This window comes from Lampris incognitus, chromosome 2 (genome assembly GCF_029633865.1).
Source record: "Lampris incognitus isolate fLamInc1 chromosome 2, fLamInc1.hap2, whole genome shotgun sequence".
NCBI lineage: Eukaryota > Metazoa > Chordata > Actinopteri > Lampriformes > Lampridae > Lampris > Lampris incognitus.
The window spans coordinates 23440049-23460123 of record NC_079212.1 but is presented as its reverse complement, the minus strand read 5'-3'; the positions used below and the strand labels follow the sequence as shown (position 1 = coordinate 23460123).

Below are 20075 nucleotides of genomic sequence, written 5' to 3'. Positions count from 1 at the left end.
GTTTTCAACCTGGGCTGGGTTGAGTGTAGGTTTTTTGAGCAGCGGGCTGACCCGAGCTTGTTTAATGCAGTGGGGAACATGCCTGTTGTAAGCGAGGAGTTGATGTGTGAGACTGCGGGGTTAAGTTTGGGGGAAATGCTCTGTAGGAGGTTGGATGGTATCGGGTCCAGCGGAAAGGTAGTGGGACAAGAATCCAGCAGAAGCTTGGAGACTTCCTCCTTGGTCAGGGGGGAGAATGAGGTGAGTGAGGCACCGTTAGCTGGCAGCGGTAGACAGAGTTGGTCAGGCTCAGAACTGGTTACTGATGGGAGAAACCTTATCTGTAAATGATGTGAACATGTCTGACGTGAACAGAGTGGAGATTGGAGGAGGCGGCAGATTGAAGAGTGAGTTAAAAGCAAAAAACTTTGAGCATCAGTGGCGCCACAGGTCTTGTTCCGATAGTAAGTGGTCGTAGCTGTATTTAAGCTGGAGGAGAATGATGCTAGGAGACGCTAAGGTCAGTGGACTCTTAATTTTACACCATTTTTGCTGTGAACCCCGCGAGCCATGACTTGGGGGGGGGGGGCGTTACACGCAGGTTTGGATGTGAGAGGACAGAGAGGAGGCTAGTTAGGAAAAGAGCGTGTCTGTAGCCTCGTTGACAGGGAGCGAAGAGAATTCATTATGAGGAGGCATGGAAGCCAAGACCTCATTGGAAAGCTGGGTTGGTGTAAGGGACCAGATGTTTCGGCAGAAGACGGTTTGTGGAGGAACGTGAGGATGGTCCAGTAAGAAGGCTGTGAATTGCATAAAGAAGTGGTTTGACAGATGTAGGGGGTGATAGATTTGCTGTGGAGCAGTTCCCAGTTTTACCCAGCTTTATTATATTATGAAAATGAAGACAATTATTTTTGGTTCATCCAGTGTTCCACCAGTTCTCCTGTGCTGAGGTCAGCAGTCAGTGATTGACTTGACTTCATTTAAAGACTCACACTGTTGCTGCTCAATCTAAAGTCAACCATGTGCGACACACACACACAACCAAATGCATAATCCCTTCCAGGCTACCGCCTGGCAGAGATAAAGTTGGTATACAAAACAACCAAGAATATCTAAACTTTGAAAAAGGTATAAACAAAACGGGAGAAGGACTTCAAGACGCTCATCAAACTACAAAGGAAAAATACTCGCCAGGCAAGAAAACTGTGAACCTCAAAGGGTGGCGTAAGCATAGTCAGGAATGGCGTAATAACCGTGGCAAAAGAGCTGTGAAAACTGAGCAATGGAGTGACTGAAGTGAGGGGTTTAGATAACGGAAAACAGGTGTGCCAAATTAACTCTAATGAATGAAGGTGTGCCGCTGACAATACATAGTGATTCGTGACTGGGCATAAAGAATGGGTGAAGGGTGACATCTAGTGGTATCCCCGGATAGTGGATCCCACCGTCGTGACAATTATAGTCACTTCATAGCTTTCCTCCCATTAGTTAGCGTATCTACCAATGCTGAAGTCAGTCTAACCCTACATAAGCCAGATAATCCTATTGTTTTCTTTACTGCCCCTAAAGCACATTGGATGCCACATCTAACAGTATGCGGGCTTATTTTTTGTCAGTACTCAGGCAGTCAAGCTTTTGGTTTATTGTGTGATGGAGCCTGGTAAGGAAAAAGAGTTCACATATGCACACATGTATGTCTGCAAAGTGTCTCTCACATGCAATGACACACACATTCATATTTATGCATGCGTACACATACACGTGCACACACAGACAGCAAGGGAAGCGAGGAGAAGTTGAGTGGTGATAACTTGAGCACTGTTTCCTTCCGCTCAGCCAGAATTTTATACTCCTCTCCTCCTTTTCACTCCCTCCCAGACTTCTTGCATCTGGCTTTGATTATAAAGACATTAAGCTGAAGGCCAGGAGAGGTGATAAAGGAACAAATTGAAGGCCCCACAGTAATGACTGTTTACTCCACAACAGACGCAATTTTGCAGGTTGGTCCTTTTCACACAGCATCCTGTAGTCGGAGAACAAGCCTGAACATCCCGATAACCTCATTAATAGACTACAGTTCCCTACAGACTACACAACCCTGTTCTTTAATCTTTACCCCCTCTCTGTTGACTCAATTCTTTTCTATCTTTCCCCTCCGGCTGTGTTTCTGTCAGCAAGATGCACAGTAGCAACTAGCAGTTCCCTTGAAACTAGCGTGCAGCCTCCCCGGTGTTTGCTGCATCAGAGCTGAGTCATATTTAACTGGATCTTTGTACAACAGACCACCAACCAGTGGTAAAGTCTGCAACCAGTCACCTTTTTAGTGATGCCTACAAGAGATTCCTACTGTATTTGCCCAACTGTATGCAGAACACAGAAAATATTTTTGCACAAATGCATTTGGAAGGATGTCAAAAACGTGATGTGGCATTGCATATTTTCATTTTTTAGATAATTATGTCTGCTTTTCAGACATAATGACAATTCAGCTTGGTCACTGGTAAAAGAGGCCATTTTACATTAATGAGTTCCAGTGCAGAAGAACAGTAACTGGTAAAAGTAGTCTAACTGATTTGCTCATGAAATAATTTATTTTTATTTGTGAGCAGAAGATTAAAAAAACTGCATTTCTCTTGATGTGGGCAGCCTTAAATTAATGCGTTGGAGATATCCATGCCCAGCAGTGCATAAATAGTACATGACTGCTAAGATTGTCCACTATAATGTACTGTGTAATCTGGATGGAACCTGACAGTATTGAAGTTCATCATAATTTCTGAAATGATGACTGCAACACATTAGTCATTGAATCCTACCAGCCACTGTGGCAATTCATGCCCAGCAGACGAGTTAAAAGAATTTTAGTCATGGAGTTGGTGTGCTTGTTTATGTTAAGTAAATGGGTTCCCCCCCCTTTTTTTTTGTCGGGTGGAGTGGAGTGGGATAGGTTTGGTTCTAATCTAAGATCTGTTGTAATCCCACTTCAATTACTAGATCTACCGTGACCTCTCGCTCACTCTCCCCTTCCTCTGTAGATAAGAGTCTAACTTTATGTACCGCATGCATACACTTGGTAGTGTGGTTGTTTTGCATCCGGTACACACAGTGGTTGCTAGGATGTGAGACAAAGAGAGATCCAGGGCTACTTATGGAGTGGAAGAGTGGAGGGGGATAGAGGGTAGCATGGAGATGTGGTTGGTTGGATAGGTGAGGAGACGAAAGCGGCCTAGGAAGTAGGCAAATCGGGTAAGTGAAGATGAATAAGAAAATCAGAAAAACTTAATCTTCCATTAAAACAGAATGTGTTAAGGTTTCCACAAAAATATAATAATTGAAATCCTGAAAAAGAAAACACTTGAGAAATGGAAGTTTGAGGATATCAAAGTGAAAGGCAAGGCAGTGAATAGAGTTGTATTTGGAAAGATGGCGTGATAGGCATGGTAGAAGACTACAGAGTGGAGAGTGAGGTGAAGGGTCAGATGTGTGGGTCAGCAGTCAGCGGGATGTCAGCCCTTCATGTTAAGGATTTGTCTTTCTTTCTGTATCACAAAGATGCACATGCCTATATAGACAGATCATTCGGTATAGCTAAAGACAGACTTACACTTTCAATTACACTTAGAAACAAACACACGCACGCATGCACGTGTGCGCGCACACACACACAAACACACACACACACACTCTCACCAAGCAGTGCTCGGAATGGCAGCGTTTCCTCTGTCCTGGTATGCCCCGTGGTCAGGTCCTGGGAACATTCTCTTCCACTTCCTCTTCCTCTTCCTTTTCCTCCCATGATGCAGCACTCCTGCTAACTGCTCTGAATGCGGCTCCTGTGAACATGTTTATTCTACTGAAGTCTGCTTATTAAAGAACAAAGGAGCCATATCTGTGCCAAAGACTGATTTTGGCCCATATAAAACATACAAACGAACACAAACAATAATTTAGGGGCTCAGGATAGTGGGCCGAGCTGAATACCATGCCATTTGTAACCAATGACCTGCATTCACATGCTTTTCTTAACCACTCTGACCAGTGTTCTGTGGAACAGAGGAACAAAACGGAAGAAAGTCCATAATTTATCTACTTGTATCAACATACTTGCAGAAATCACAAGTAAGGGCACAAGAATCAGAGACATGCATGTTTTGTGGGACATGGTTGATGTACAGCGTGTGTCGACATACAAGATTATACACCACATACACAGATACATACAAATACAAACATACACACAGATGTTCGCTCTTGTTCCATTCACTCAAAAGAGATCAGTGTCTAATCTCTGTTGGTTACTGTTTCATGTTGGTCGCTAGTGGTTTTAAACTGATGACAAGGGGTTAGAAAAACAGACCTGCATTCGTTCCCATCATAGTCTCTATCCAGCCCCTATAGTGTGGTATGTGTTGGCACATGCTTACATGTACAAGCAAATAAGCACATGATATCAAACTTTCCCTCCCTTGTTCGCCTCAAACAACCATGCATGCACATTCATAGTAATCCACAGCTTAAGTATTATTTTTAGACTGTTCTGATATAGCTATGAGATAGCTGCAATAGATGATGGGTATCTGCCTCCATGGGGCTCTCCCCTTCCCGCCCGCACCATACTTTTTTGGCACTTGTTGTTGACTGCCAGAGTTTGGAAATGTAGGTTACTCCAGTGACACTGATGTAGCAGCCAGGCATCTGATATTGCAGACCTCTACTCCTCCATGCTGTGGACACAACACCACTGTTTGTTGTTCTTGGAAGCAGCATGCATTACATACTGATGGATTCTGCGGGCCGGCAGGGGTAGTCATCACGGTGCAAAAGTTCATGTTAAAGATTTAGGTGGCCTACCAAATAATTTCTGGTGTTCTAAATCACAATTTAAGTTTTGCTTTGGAGAAAAGATTTAATGTTGTATAAACTCTAATTCTAACATTCTTTCAAAATCCTATTTAAATCCTCAAGTTTTTCTGCTTTTAAAGTGTTGATTAAAAACAAAAGTGAAGTTGTGCCTAACAGGCAGATATGACAAAACAAGTTTGAAGGTGTTTACCAGCAGATACCACAACATAAAACTTTGATTCAACCATGTTGTTCTTCTTTTTGTTTGATGGTGCTAAAATGACTGCACTTGTAAATGTTTCATTTCCAATGGATCTCTGAGATTTGGAATGATCAAATACCATTGTATTTAGCAGTATCACCATATATGTCAGCAAGTTAAACCAAAAAGATCTTCAAGATTGCAGGTTTAAAGCTAGACAAAAATCATCAAAACATTGATGTTATATAGTTGTATCATATTATTTATTAGCCAAACTTCATTTTTGCTCGAAAGAATAATTTGTGCATGAACATTTTGGAAAAGGAGATGGTCTAGATAATTATACTACATAGAAATAACTCTCCTGTATACTGAATCGTGCTTTCAGGGACTAACATGCCAGTTTAGTCTTTCTCCTTATTTGAATAATGGAAAGTGTGTGAGAAAACAATTGAATGTGAATTGGAGTTGAAAGACAAAATACAGTAATTACCAACAAGATGGCTATAAAAAAAGATATTAAACTCGATCGACTGCCCTGGCTATCCTTGTACATTTGGTATCTTGCTACAGATTGCAACCTGGCCACTGTCAGGTGAGCCTCTAGCTAAAAAGATAAGCTTTCTCAAGGCTACTCCAGTGTCACCACCGTATCTGCTACTTCCTTTTGGCATTTCACCTCTCTCTCTGGTAATATGGGCTGTTGCAACCTGAACCAGAAGATTGCTTAATTTTAGGGCTAGATGTCAACTGTAGTATCAGATTATAACAAATGAGCATTTCATGAACTGACTTGCTATTGCTGCCTCGCACAGCTAATATTTTCCCAGCTTGCAGTCCACCAGTCCTTGGTTTGACTACACTTCTGGCAAGGACGACCCACCCACCCCAACCCAATTCCCTGCTTCTGCATCCCTTAGTTGCTTCTCTTGTCTCCTTTCACGTCATATTGATCATGTGACTTAAGCCCACTGAGGCAAATTTGTGATATTGAGCTATACAAATAAAATTGATCATGATCATACCAGTATATCGCTACACTTTCATTCTTCAGCAGACAAAATAATTCTAAAATATAGTTTGCTGCGGTTTATTTTTTTCTGACAAGCTGCCTACTTGCTGCGACAAATGGGCCAGATCTCTGAACATGAGACTCACTGACAAGGCAAATGTCCATGCATCAACATTGCTACCAGTGAGCAAGTCATACCACCTTGCAATGGCGTGTGCTGAGGTCAGTGGCTGGATAGGCAGTAGGCATTCACTAATCTACATTACCTCCTTTTTTACTCTCTAATGTTTTATAACAATCTGATCGTTCGTCATTTTTCCAACTGCCACAGAATTCTAGACTATTGTTCCCCCCTGGCTGAACTACATTCCAAATGAAAACCTAAGCAAAAAAATATTGTCAAAGTATATATGAAGTCCTTTTTTCTTGTTTTATGTGGTTTTTGATAGCTGTGAAATGACTAAGTAACACCACTGTCTTTCCTTAGAGCCTCAAACCATTGTGGATTTCATTGCAGTCACTACAAACAGCAGTTATGAGATACTATTTGTAAATATTGTTGAAACATTACCTGAAAAGAACACAAACAAAACACAAAGAAACAACATTTGTGGTAAAAATATGTAATGTAATATATGTAGAATATACAAATACATATATTTAATTATGTATCATTTCATTAATTAATTTCCAGTATTATGATGTATAATAAAATGACTGATATCAGAACTGGGAGTGAATTCATACAAATAAACTGTCTGCTGAGGTGAAAGAACATTGAGATGATATATATTGAGGTCACCTATAGATCAATTAAAAACACTAATTTTTGGGCAATACATGTGAAAATAGCAGTTAGTCACTTAGGGCATGCTTTTACCCGAAATGATTTAGAAGCAAACTTATAAAAGATACAATGTAACATCAGCATATTAGGTGACAAATGGTGAGAAGGTAAACATATATAATATGTATCCCATCATTAATGCTTATCCTGTGCAGTTGATCCCAGTCCAGTTCAACTACATATTATAACATCTTGTAAACATTTTAAAAAGTGAATCAATATAATCACAAAAATTGTATAGTGGAAGTGGACAGTAAATATTATTTATGAGTAATTGCACTGATTTGTAGAAATGGAGGACAAACTGAGATGACCTGCACAAATCTGTAAACTTCAAAATGGTTGACAACTTTTAGGGCTGTTTTTGATGTATTAGTGGGAGATTAATTGTCAATCAATGAAAAGAAAATGTGGCATGATGCCTTGAGCCAGCCTGAAAAAAACACTGCAAAACTACAAGGGGGGGGTGACTTGGGGGCCATATATGAACCATGTATTCAATTTCACATTTAGCCAGTATCTTAGAAAACACAAAGTGACAAAAAAATGATAAATGATACTGGCTGCAAAGCATGCATGCAAGCATCCACTGCAGCTAAACACTTCAGTTCAGCTACAAAATTGCAAAAGTGCATGAATGTAAGAACAGTGGTATACCTTTGTGAACTCTATATTTGTATAGGTTTGTAAAAATTAACAATAAATATCAATGCAAACTAGAGGTCTAAAAATGAACAATAAATATCAAATCAAATGTATCGATTTGTAAAATCCATTTCTAAACACTTCAGTTCTGCTACACAAACTTGCATGCCTTTATGAACTCTAGATGTGTATAGATTTGTAAAAATGAACAATAGATTTCAATGCAAACGTTGTATAGATTTGTAAAAATGAACAATGAAACTTGAATTAAAACATATCTACAAAATAATTGTATAAAGAGCTATTAAGATGTGAAATAATGAGTGTGCAGCTGATAGGGAAGGCATTTCAGCGATGGTTGTCTGATGCAGGCCAGCATTCTATAAAAGTCAAAATTTAGTGAATAAAATCAAATTAAAAACATATTTATATATTAACTTGTCCAACACAGCCACACTACATGAAAAACCCCATTTACAGATTATTTCAATTTAAATTTAATTTGGGAAACTGTTGTGCACTCCCAGATCCCACCTCGATCTACCTGCCAAGGCTCGATTCTTAGTGCAGTTCTATTTTCCAGTTCCTCCAGGATTTAGCGGGCTTTTTTTTAAAAAAAAATTGAGATTGTTGCAGCCTAAAATGCCTGATTTCGCAGCAGCTTTTCTAAAAAAAATTCAATGCATGTTGCAATATTTTTAGCCATTTTTTTGCAATGAAATTGCGGGAGCAAGTGAAAATTGCAGAAATAGTTGCTTTTTTTTGTAAAATTCATTAAAAACCGAAGGCAACTTGTTCCAGTGAGAATAAAACCACACTGTTCTGAGTGTTATAAGTAACCTAACCAAAACCACCTTACTTTGCTTTTGTTAACTTAGCCACATGCTGCTAGGTCTCTCCACCTAGACCAGCCCAACGTTACAACACACACACACACACACACACACACACACACACACACACACACACACACACACACACACACACACACACACACACAGTTACCACTAACCATGCATATTGAATCTAACTCACCTTGATTCTTTCCACACTTGCAATAGATCTGGATGCAACAGCCTCTGTCATGGTGATTTGTTTTGTCTGTTGTCCATGTGTTTCAGCCATTCTCGTGGTGTGTTTTGCGGTAGAAAAGTGCTTGTCAATCAATGATTTATGTTTGTGTTCCACCACAACGTTATACGTGGTGCAAAACAGTTTACCCCCGCTTTCGTGCAGAACATCAGGGAATTGCCTTGCACGGTCTTTGGCAGTAATTTTACTTGGTAAATGTGAGATGTTTATGGCATACTTATCTGCATCTTCACAACCAGAAACAAGGAAGTGAGTTTGGTGACATATGGCTCAACGGTTTGCGTGGGGGACTGCTATGATTGGTGAAACTTATGGGAAACTACGATGATTGGTCAAATTTGTGGAAAAGTTGCAGTATTTGGACAAAATTGAAAGGTTGTGCAGAATTCATGGGGATTGGCTGAATTTGCATTAATTGTTGCGATCGTGACATCGCAAAATCCTGGGCCTGATTTTCCAATAACATACTTTGACTTGGGTCAAATTGTACAAAAACATAACATCTAATTTCATTGCTATGCCGATAACATTCAGCTTTATCTCCCATTGAAGTCAGATGATCAGCCAGATCTCAACCCTCAGTTTTGATAACAAAACATAAATTGCACTACATTCCCACCCTGCCAAGGAGGCTGCACAAAACTTGGGCCATTTATCATGTTCTAAGAACATATCGAAAAGTTTGGTGTGACATTTGACAGTGCCACAACATTTGATGAAGAGGCTTCTTCCGTCAAGTCAAGCTTTTAATCAGTTGAGAATTATTTCTGAAATCAGGACCTTTCTGTCCTTTAGTCATTCATGATTTTTTTCCTCCCTTTTTGACTACCGTAGCTCACTTTATTTTGGCATTAGTTGACATCGTTCTCCCATCCCCAGCTTGCGCAAAATGCTGTGCCCAGCCTCCTCAGTAGAATCAAAAGGAGGGATCATATTTCCCCTGTTCTGGCATCTACAACAGCTCCCCGCCCAATACAAAACTGATTTAAAGCCCTATTGTTTTATTTATAAAGCACTGCTTGATTTTTCTCCTGCATATATTATGTATTCTGTATATTTCCAAACTTTTCTATCCACATAATCCCACCAAATCCTTCAGGTCTGCCAGTTGGCCTCCTGGTGAGCCTAAGGTCTTAGTGTTAAAATTTTAGTAGCTGGGCATCCAGGTAGTGTAGCAGTCTATTCCGTTGCCTACCAACATGGGGATCACAGGTTTGAATCCTTGTGTTACCTCTGGTTGGTCGGGTGTCCCTACAGACACAATTGGCTGTGTCTGCGGGTGGGGAGCTGGATGTGGGTGTGTGTCTTGGTTGCTGCACTAGCACCTCCTCTGGTTGGTTGGGGCGCCTGTTCGGAGGGGGGGGGACTGGGGGGAATAGCGTGATCCTCCCACGTGCTACGTTCTTCTGGAGAAACTCCTCACTGTCAGGTGAAAAGAAGCGGCTGGTGACTCCACATGTATCGGAGGAGGCATGCGGTAGTCTGCAGCCCTCCCCGGATCGGCAGAGGGGGTGGAGCAGCAACCAGGATGGCTCAGAAGAGTGGGGTAATTGGCCAGATACAATTGGGGAGAAAGGGGGGGGTAGTAGCTGTCTAACATATTTCTATTCCCTGACCTTTCATTGTGTCCTGTGTATCAGTTTATGTTCTTAATTTAACACTAATATTTTGTTTTGTTTTGTTTGTCCTCTCTGTATTGCTCTGTAAAAGACTTTTGTTTCAGACTTTCTTTAGTATAAAGTGTTTCATAATAAAGTTGACTAAACGGTATTAGCCATATGTCAGACTCAAGTCTGCACTTAACAAGAGGCACTACAAATCGACCCTCAGTCATCTGTCCCTTAATATAATTTCATTGAAGCATGCAGCACTAACTCACTGATCAAACCAGTCTCTGCAAATCAATGATCAGAGAGCCATTCAATGGGAGAGGAAACCCCAGTGGTGTCTTCCCCTCATGCCTGAGCTGCAGGCTGTGTGTATGGCAGCCAGAAAAATCCTTGGGCTTGTGGTTAAGACTGGGAAAAGAGGAGCAGACTTGGCGGATCAAGGCTTGGAGCTGTTGCTACATTCCTCCCCGTCTCTCTGCCTTCCTCTGCCGGTGTCCCCCCCACTCCACCCCATCTGTCTCCATTTCCTGTTCCTCAACCCTCAGCGGGGTTGTCAGACAGGATCATGGTTGTTTCCCCAACGTCCTGGCCTCAGATTCTACGTGGCTGTGAGTAAGCCCGTCATGCTTGTCTGACAGTCCTGACCTAATCATCTTTGTTTGTCCAGAACTCCACGTTGGAATGTCACTCTCTTTAACTCTACCAAAGGAATAAGTGCCAGCAGAGTTTTGCCATTACCACCTGTGTGGAAAAGGAAAAAACGGTGGAGGTTTGTGTCTCCCCAATCTTGAAGTCAGTCATCGCTGTCTGTCAAACTCCACTGTTCTGTTTGTACAAAGACCTGTATTTCTCCTTATGACTCACTGCAGTCCTGTTGTTTTTCCTGTGTAATGGCTAGTCCTTAGTGTTACCTTTTGTTATTGTTGTAGTTTAAGCTTTTTATTTATTTATTTATTTATTTATGGGTGGGGTGACTCAAGACAAGATGAAAAACAATTGAAATGTGTCTTTTGGGGGATTTATGTTTGTTTTTTTTCCTCATCATGACAGATGAGTAGAAAAGCTGCAGAGAGGAGAGTGTAGCCTACATAGATAAAAGGGAAGCTCGGTGTCATTGTTCTTCTTCTACTCTTCCTTTTTGCTAGTGTCGCTGCTAATGGAGGTGCAGCAGTAGAGGTCAGATAAACATCTCTGGTAATTACCTCTGAGTCACACTGTGATCTTATCCAAATGTTGGCCCAATGGTTATTTCTGTTGGCTGAGAGAGAGCGAGTGTGCACTGGGAAACAACAGCAGAGCTGGAGAAAATCACATATCCAAGAATGGAGGAAGACAAAAAGGAATCCTCATGCTCTGAAAAAATTAGTAAGGGAATAGAGAACTCCTCCTGTAAATCTGTACTTGTCTAAATGTTAAGCTGGTTATGTCATCCCGTGATTGCTTAATGATTTTACTGGTATGAAATTTATTTTTCCATTTCCCATGAAATGTGTTTTCTGAGCATTTGATATAGTGACAGCCATTATGTGGCAGATAAGCGTGCATTTGAAAATTTTTGAATGATTTGTTCACATTTTTCACCTTTAGAGATGTTTTCATAATGTACATAATACTTTCCAAAGTTTATGGTCAAACAAGTTCAGGTTTTTATCTTAAAAGGAGATGTATAAAATTATGTATTTTATAAGGCCTCAACAACAATTGAAAAGTCTGTCAAGCTGTATTTGTTAATCTGTGTAAATCTGACATTTGAGTCTGTCAAGCTGTATGTGTTAACCTGTGTAAATTTGTGTCTTTGTGCAGGATTACCCCAAGAACAGGCACCCGGGCTGGAGCCGAGGTTCAGTGGCCTACCATGCAGGTAAGCACCTGTCTGTCTGTCGTTCTCTCTGTCCGTCTGTCTTTCTCTTTCTGTTTCTGTCCCTCACACTCACGCACACAAACACACAAACGTATTGTTTTGTTTCTCATTTCCCAACCTTCCGTCACCTACTGTAATACAATGCTGGACTTCTCAGCAACTGTGTGCCCCTTTGACATTTTACTTTTTCTTTCATTGACATACCTGGAATTTCCCCTGCAGTTTGCTGACATTCTAGTGAAGTAAATCAATCAGGAAGTCAAGCATTCTTCCTGTAAAAAAAAAAGAAGCTATCTGCTGTTTTTAGAGACCATCTCAGGGCACCATCTCAGCTGGATGTTGAGGTGCCCAGCACTGATAGAAATCGAGGAGGATCACAAGGCTGATAAAGCAGACAACGGCCATATCAAGAAAGAGGATCATATCTCATTCTCTCTCTCTTGGAATTTGGCCATCCTCACCTATCTCTGACAGAAAAAAAATCAACACAGAGCTTGGTTGAAGTTATCTTTCCTTGATTCTGTGTACAGTCTTGGTTGTTTGTGACGACAGGCCTGTGACCATTATCTCTATCGGCATCTGGCCGAAACTTCCACAGCTGCCATTCCATGCTTCAGCACCCCACTGCTATCAGTGCTAAGAGATTAGCTATCAGATGCTGCTGTTGTGATACCAGAATTGCAAGAGCTAGCTAGATAGTTGTACGACCTACAGCTGGTAGACGGTTGTTTATCTGGAAATGTGCAACACTGCTGGCAGAGTTAGGGTCTCTGTAATGGTTATGGGACCAAAGGGTCTCAGAGCTTACTGTGTTATCAGCCATACTCTGGTCCTGTTGTTAATCACCATCAGTGGGGATATCAGCTTTTCATACCTTGAATGATTTATACACCACATACATTCATGTATCTGCCTATTATACCTTTGTTATTAGGAGGGATATAGAACTCTGCTTTTAGAAGAAAGTCGACATGCTCTCTTAGGGTTGACCTCCTAGTCGACTATCAAAACACATTTCCTTGCACTCAATGTACATTCCACTCATGTTTCGAGCTAGCGCCGCGGTCTGCCTGGTTTGGCTGATGTGCACTGGACACCACAGAAATGTGCACGCCCCAGCACAGCTTCCATTAATCTTATTTGTTAGAGACTAAAATGATGTATGTGGTTTTCCACGCTGTGGATACGAGGTTTGCCTTCACATGCTTGGGTCGAGGTGCAGGCTCCAATCCAGTTACTTAAAATCAACAGCCAGGGCCTCTTCTTCACTGGCCACGGTGTCTCCTTGTGCTCCTCCACGCATCCTAGATTTTCACAGAACAGCCCATCAACCTCAAAAATTGTAGGCAGACTCTGTTTGGCAGTTTGACAAGGTTATAATTTGTATGTGCATTAATATAACAAGTCACGTAACCACAGCAGAATCCACTTAAAGAAGCAATGGCTTCAACTTTGTTACCTGAGTTCTACTGCTGAGCAGGAGCCAAGATTGTGGTGAAAAGTAGTTTCTATGCTGTGTGGTAACTCTGTTATCGATTTTTATGGTTGGCCCTTGTGTTTGAACTGGTATGAATGAGGGCAACTGCCTGTCAGGATATCCCTGGTAGTGCACCAACAACACAGGCTATTGAAAGCTCACTGGCTTGTTTTAGTCCTACCCCATACTGTTCCAGAGCGCACAAATGTTTTTTAATGTAAATATTTTATATTTAAATGTATTTATTTATTTATTTACTTACTTACTTACTTTTGTATTTATATTTTTTTTACCAGTTTTTAGCTCTGGCATTGGCTCTTAATTATTAAGTGATGACTGTTGTTGGGTGGGCTTTTTTGGCTTCTATCCTATAGCCTAGAGGAAAAATACATTATATTCAAGTGTAGTATTACTTCTCCTACAGTTCAAAACTTGGACTTACAATTTGATCATTCTACTCTTGGTGTGTTAGTGCCCCACTTTAATTTATGGAGGTTTGTGTTGGGCACACAACCAGTGTTGACCTTCGATCATGTGTGCTGTCTGTTATTGGCTTTGAAGGCTCCTATTTTATTCTAAATTTATTCCAGTTATATACACAAATGCTTGCCAAGCATATCCCTGCTCTTCTTGTATAGCTTGTGTAGCTTGTGAGCTTCATGGCCTGTTTTGTGCTACTCCACTCGTATATTGTACCTGGGGGCCCCTGAGTATTTGTACTGGGAACTGGCCTAGTGTGGACCTCAATCCTGTGTGATGTGGTGGGTTGGCTCGGCAGGTTAGTAGGGCTATAGGTCCCTGCAGGTCCCTACAGGATCTATCATGAGCAACCAGCCATCTATGCAGTGAGTGTTCCTCATCAAGGCTCATTAACCCTATACCCTTCCCAGCTCAGGGAGCTCTCAGAAGCTCCCTCCCATCCACAGCTCTCATGTGCTGTAACTCAACACCTACTGCTCAGCTCTGTGCCCTGTCACCACTACCACCATCACTGCCATCACCAAATCCAACCTGGGATAACATGGCTCTGTGTAACCCCTGCACAGTGACATGACCTAACCTGCTCTCAGCTGACGCACTGTAAAAGCAATGATTCTGTGACAAGATATTGTGGAAGTGTAGGTGGCAAGTAAGAGAAGATGGATGTGGATGATATATTTGCTGTTGATCACTTTAAAGCCCCACAGGCAAAGAAAGGCTAAAAGAAAAAGTATGCTGTACCTGGATAGGCCATGTGCATTTATAGCCTGGTAGTGTACAATACTCCTTACGGACATCACTAACTAGTACATTTTAAATTCCATCATTTGTAACCATGGAACAGCTTTGCACACGATAACTGCTTTATTGTAGAGTTCATCTTTAACCAAAGTGCCATGTCCAGCCAGTAACATTACGATATTATTGTGAAGCCGCAACAGTTAAATTGCTTACAGTAAGCAAGACCATGCTTTCAACACGGTTGACAGGGAATCTCCTAAAAACCAATAAACCAACACAATGCTGTATGTTGCATCAGTGCCACAACACAGAAACTGGCATGTGGCCTCCTCTAACCAACAACGACCACAGAGGATGGTAACCTCATTGCTACAAGAGTATACACTCCAAGCAAGACCGCTTTTTCCTGCCTAATGGCCTAGCTAAACCACTAAATAAATTGACTTGGCTTCTTTATTCTGAAGCTGGTCTAACAAGATATTACAGAACCTTGTATCTGATTGTGGTGTTCATGTGTTGTACTGCTGGGGCCTCACTAGCATATGAGCCAAGGAAATCTATCAACAAATCAACTCTTTTTTCGCATTTTCAATCACGTTGCAGCTGCATATGGAATTTATAGTAAACTTTGAGAACATGTGTAACCTCTGTGTGACTGTATGGAATCATGGAATCATGTTTTTATTATTATTATTTTTCATGTTTTAGGAGTATGTGAAGTCAGTGTTCCCTAGGCAGGGAAGCCCAGTCTTTTCCAGACAAACTCTCATATTACGAAAGTCTACATTGTTTTCCCATTCCCAGTGTTTCTTAGTCCTCAGCCAGGTCCCTTAGCTGGCCAGAAGACAGTGTGTTCATTTAACTCCCAACTCTAAACACACACCCCAGCTCCAGTTATAGACCATATAGAGCCCAGAGAATCAACATAGACCTCACCATTAATACTAGCTCTTTAGTTAAACTTAACATCATCTCAAGACCTCATTTTAGCCAAATAATTCCCTTAGTTTGTAACCTCAACTTAAGCAACAAGACCAGCATGTGTTATTCTACATTATACGTTCAACCTCAGCCCCAGTCGAACCTTGTCCATATCCTCTACCCTGCTCTCCAACTTCTTAGTTCTCAGTCATGGCTCCTACACTTCCTTCTGCTAGATACCTCTGATCTTGTCCTCTGTCCTCCTAGCACAGCCATTTTCAACCTTTTCAGTATAAAAGCACATTAGGAAAAGCAACAACATCCAATCGTGCAAAAAAAAAATACTGATGGGTCAAAATTACAGTCTTGTGTTATGCAAGAGTGTCAGCAAACAATAAGCTGCCAGCTGAAATGAAGATATCCTCGGCTATCATAACAAAAGGCTATTATTTCAGAACCATTAGATGTTTTATGGCTTATTGTAAAAATGTGATAATAGACTTGAGATATACAAAAGCACATTAGAAATAAATAACACTAAATTACAAAAGAATTGAGACAAATTTCCTCCAAAAACAGATATTAATGCAAAAAATAACATGAATGTGTGTGTGTGTGTGCGCGCGCATGTGTGTGCGCATGCGTGCGTGCATGTATTTTATCATGCATCATGATGTCATTATGTGAATATGTGTATGAGTCTGATATAGTCAGTATTAAGGGTTTCAATTTATCATAGATGTCCTTAAATGCATGAATGCAACTATTCCATTGATATATTCTACAATCTGTCTGTAAGTGGCAATTAGCAGAGCAAGGATAGGGAGGTGGCTCAGGAGTTGCTCATTAGTTTGGTCAGCACCTTCCCAGCTATTGACCCATAGCTTGGCCTTACCCATCTCTCTCACCTTTGTCCTGGTCTACCTCCATCCCTAGAACTAAAACCTGCACCCCTACACCCCAGCTCACCTCGAGTCCTAGGCCTGTTCAGTCTGCAAAGCCCCGCTTGGTTATTTTTAGTCACGCTGCTCCTCTGCCGGTGTGGCCCCACTGTTTGCCCAGTGTGTGGTGTTGTGACAGGGGCCCGCATAGGACCTGTAAGGATACAGTGCCTCCGTCTCCCTCCTGCTGCTCAGATAGAGATTGTTTAAACAGTATCCTGAACTGGGGACGGGTCCCATGACAACTCCATAAATATTTACCAGCAGCAGCCACGCTACCGCGTTCGAGGAGAGCTCGTCTGCAGGTTACCTCTGCAATGTTTTTCTTTTGCTTTTTTTAAAAATTTTATTGTTGTTACTCACAGCTGTATTATGTGTTGTTTCTACGTGTTCCTCTGGATGTTGTTGATGTTTCTTTTTTCTTTTTCAGAAAGGTGTAGGGTTGAAAAATCTCTTTAACCTTTTATGCTGTTTGTCTTGTGCTCATTTCTTGGAATTCTGTTAATCTTGTTTCTCTGTTTTCTGTTTTTACTCAGTTGTATTGTTTTGTTTCTTCAAAAAGGACAATATTTTTGTCGACATTGTTTGTAAACTGCATTGTAGAATTTGACACATGACTTGAAAAGAGAGATGCTTTTTAATGATACCTTTCTCACCTTAGGTTGAGCTGCAGTGCATTGCAGTAAACAGGTTTCAAAATACACTTAAGTCTGCTTAAGTTAGTCTGTTTTATTAGAAAATTACCCTGAAGGTTTGCAGAAAAAAATCTAAATTTTTGAATCAGCCAATAATTCAAATCAAAGTCTAACTCCACTCTCTCTCTCTTTTCTCTCTCCCTCCTTCAATCAATCTCCTCTCTCTCTCTCTCTCTCTCTCTCTCTTTCTCTCTCTCTCTGGTCTCTCCCTGACAGATGATGGGAAGATCTTCCATGGTAGTGGGGTTGGTGATGCATTCGGCCCTCGCTGCTTCAGAGGTGACATCATGGGATGTGGGATTATGTTCCCACGAGACTACATTCTGGATGGAGAAGGTGAGGGCACAGGATTCAGGCACACCATTTACGCCCATCTCTCATTAAAGTCTTACCATTGCCACCACTTGCGTGTCCGTGGGAGGTTTCGCTCTTAAACGTACTTAGGGTGGTTTAGCAGCAACATTGAGTTGTAGCAACATTCTGTCTTAACAGAGTTGCGTTATGTCGAGTGTGGGAAAGAGATTGGACAAGAACCAGGGCCCCCCGCATGGAAAACTGAGCTGTCAGTCAGAAGGTGGAAATTCCCTTTGGTGGTGAAAGACATGCTGTATTTGGGCTTTCCGGGTCTCAGGTAGTGCTGCTCTGCTTAAGGTGCTTTGCAAGTGTTTGGTGCTGCCAAAATACTGCAGTACTATACAGTACCCTGAAAATATATGCAACAAAAACAGAAGTTCAATTTTAAAATGAAACACTTAAGTACTGAAAGCATCAAAAGCATTGTAAGTACCAAAATTCACTTTCTGTGAAAGGCAGCAGTTTGTGCTGGTAGCACATAGGAGAACATATGAGTCCCGTCATGCCACACCTTGTGGTCTATATTGGCAAACCAAGCATGTAGAAAAACCTGTGAGTTTTTGTGATTGTCCTGATTCTGTTCCTGCATTACTCCAAACACTGAGTGTCTTTCAACAAGTCTTTTTTTCTTAGTAATGGTTTGGTTTTGCTATTGTGTCCTGGCATTTGTTACCTGGTCTGCTCTTTTATCAGAGGGTAAAACTGTGGTATGTATGGTGACATCCCTGATCTGCTTTCATGGGCATCAACCTCCAACTCTGCTTTGTGTTGCCCTCAGCTGACATGGACGACTGGGAGCAGTTGGAGGTCTGTCCGAGGCAAGGAGGCATTCAGAATGTCTTGTACCTGAACGATGAGGAGGAGGAAGAGGAAGGAAGCAATGAGCTGGAACACGGACGGCAGGGCAGGAAGGTCACGGTGAGGAACACTCAGAAAACAATGCTATTCAGCATTGATATCGACGCATAACCTGTATAGAAGTGTACAGATACCCTTTAATGATTCATAACAAGATATACTTTTGAGAGGGAAGCATAGCAGTTCTCAGTGTTTTACTCATATAAAGAAGCTGGCTCAGTATTTCCATTTTATTTCCCTCGGGCCAAAAATGTGCATATCCAAACCAAAGAGTTGGTGGCAATGCCCCCACTGTATAACAGTCCAGTGTTTTCCTGTCATCATCAGGATTGAGATGAGAATGAACTTGAAGTGAAGGGCAGAGTGGAATTGTCGCAATCAATTCAAAATACTTGCAAGGGATAATACAGAGCTACAAGCTCAGCGACTTGCATCACAGTGTTTGCATTGCAATCCTTTCAGAGTAATTTCGTATTGTAACATGTCCCTTGAGGGGCATGTACCTCTTGACCTTTGTAATGGAAACCTAAGCACCTTGCCCTGCCTGTGGAGTCCCTCCAGTATGTCATTTTATTCTCTAATTACCCCCCCCTCCCCCAGCATTCCAGCTTTTGTTAGTTTGTTTTTGTTGTTGTTTTAATTGCTGCGGTTGCCGGTTTGTTAAAGCACAAAGTCTTCATTCCCAGCCGCAGGTCTCCCTCACATGGCAGGCTTGCCTACGCAGTTGTGCAAGCGAGGGCCAGGGTCACAGAGGGAGTGCAATTGTATGTGCTGCTGAAACCCAAGTGGGTGAGAATAGAATAGGCCAAGTCGTAATCCAGGGATTTGTCAATATTTATTCAGCAGGACACATTACCCACAAAGCCTTGCTCCTTGACATTACAGAGGTCTCTCCGGGCACAGCTGCACATGTGTATGTGTGTAGGTGTCTGTGTCTGCTAGAGGGATATGGTTGCATGCATGTTTATGTGTATGTGCTGTATATGTGTATGTCAACAAGGCTGTACAATGGAATGCTACAGCACACAGTTGCCAGTGTTCAAACTAATATGGGCTGTTGCAATTTTACTCACCCTTCATCTGAGACCTATAACTGAATAGCTGTTAAGCCTCTCTTTTTACAGTGGGTGGTACTGTAAATGTTTTAATAAGTGACTCAGTGTGATTTATCAGAGACATACACTCTGTAGTAATGTCACGTGTAGTCATACATAGGTGTTTGCTCTTTGATTTGGAAACAAGTCTTTGGTATTAGCATTGAAAAGCTTTATGATGCTCTGTCGCAGCACAGTTTGCTGCTTTCTAGAGCAGTTGCTTGATGTTTGATCACACAATATGATTTAGTAGAGACATGTACTGTAAACATCAATTCTTTTTTTCCCTTGGAGAACAGACATTACACTATCATCCATTTGTTTAACAACATTTCTTAACCGCACATAATTCTTGTTTGTAAGTGGTCCAGTGAATGTTCGCGAGTGAAGTCTCTTTTAGTATCGGTGGTGATTAAAGGTT

At 41.4% G+C, this 20075-nt stretch overlaps 1 protein-coding gene across 1 annotated transcript in view; it reads left to right on the top strand.

The window, feature by feature from the left end:
• The window catches only part of spryd3 (SPRY domain containing 3), a 79819-nt gene that overhangs the window by 57202 nt on the left and 2542 nt on the right, over positions 1–20075 (top strand). Inside the window, exons 8-10 of the mRNA XM_056274112.1 lie at positions 12036–12093; positions 17565–17684; positions 18481–18620. Of these exons, the coding sequence (XP_056130087.1) occupies positions 12036–12093; positions 17565–17684; positions 18481–18620 (318 nt within the window). The remainder of the gene's footprint in view (positions 1–12035; positions 12094–17564; positions 17685–18480; positions 18621–20075) is intronic.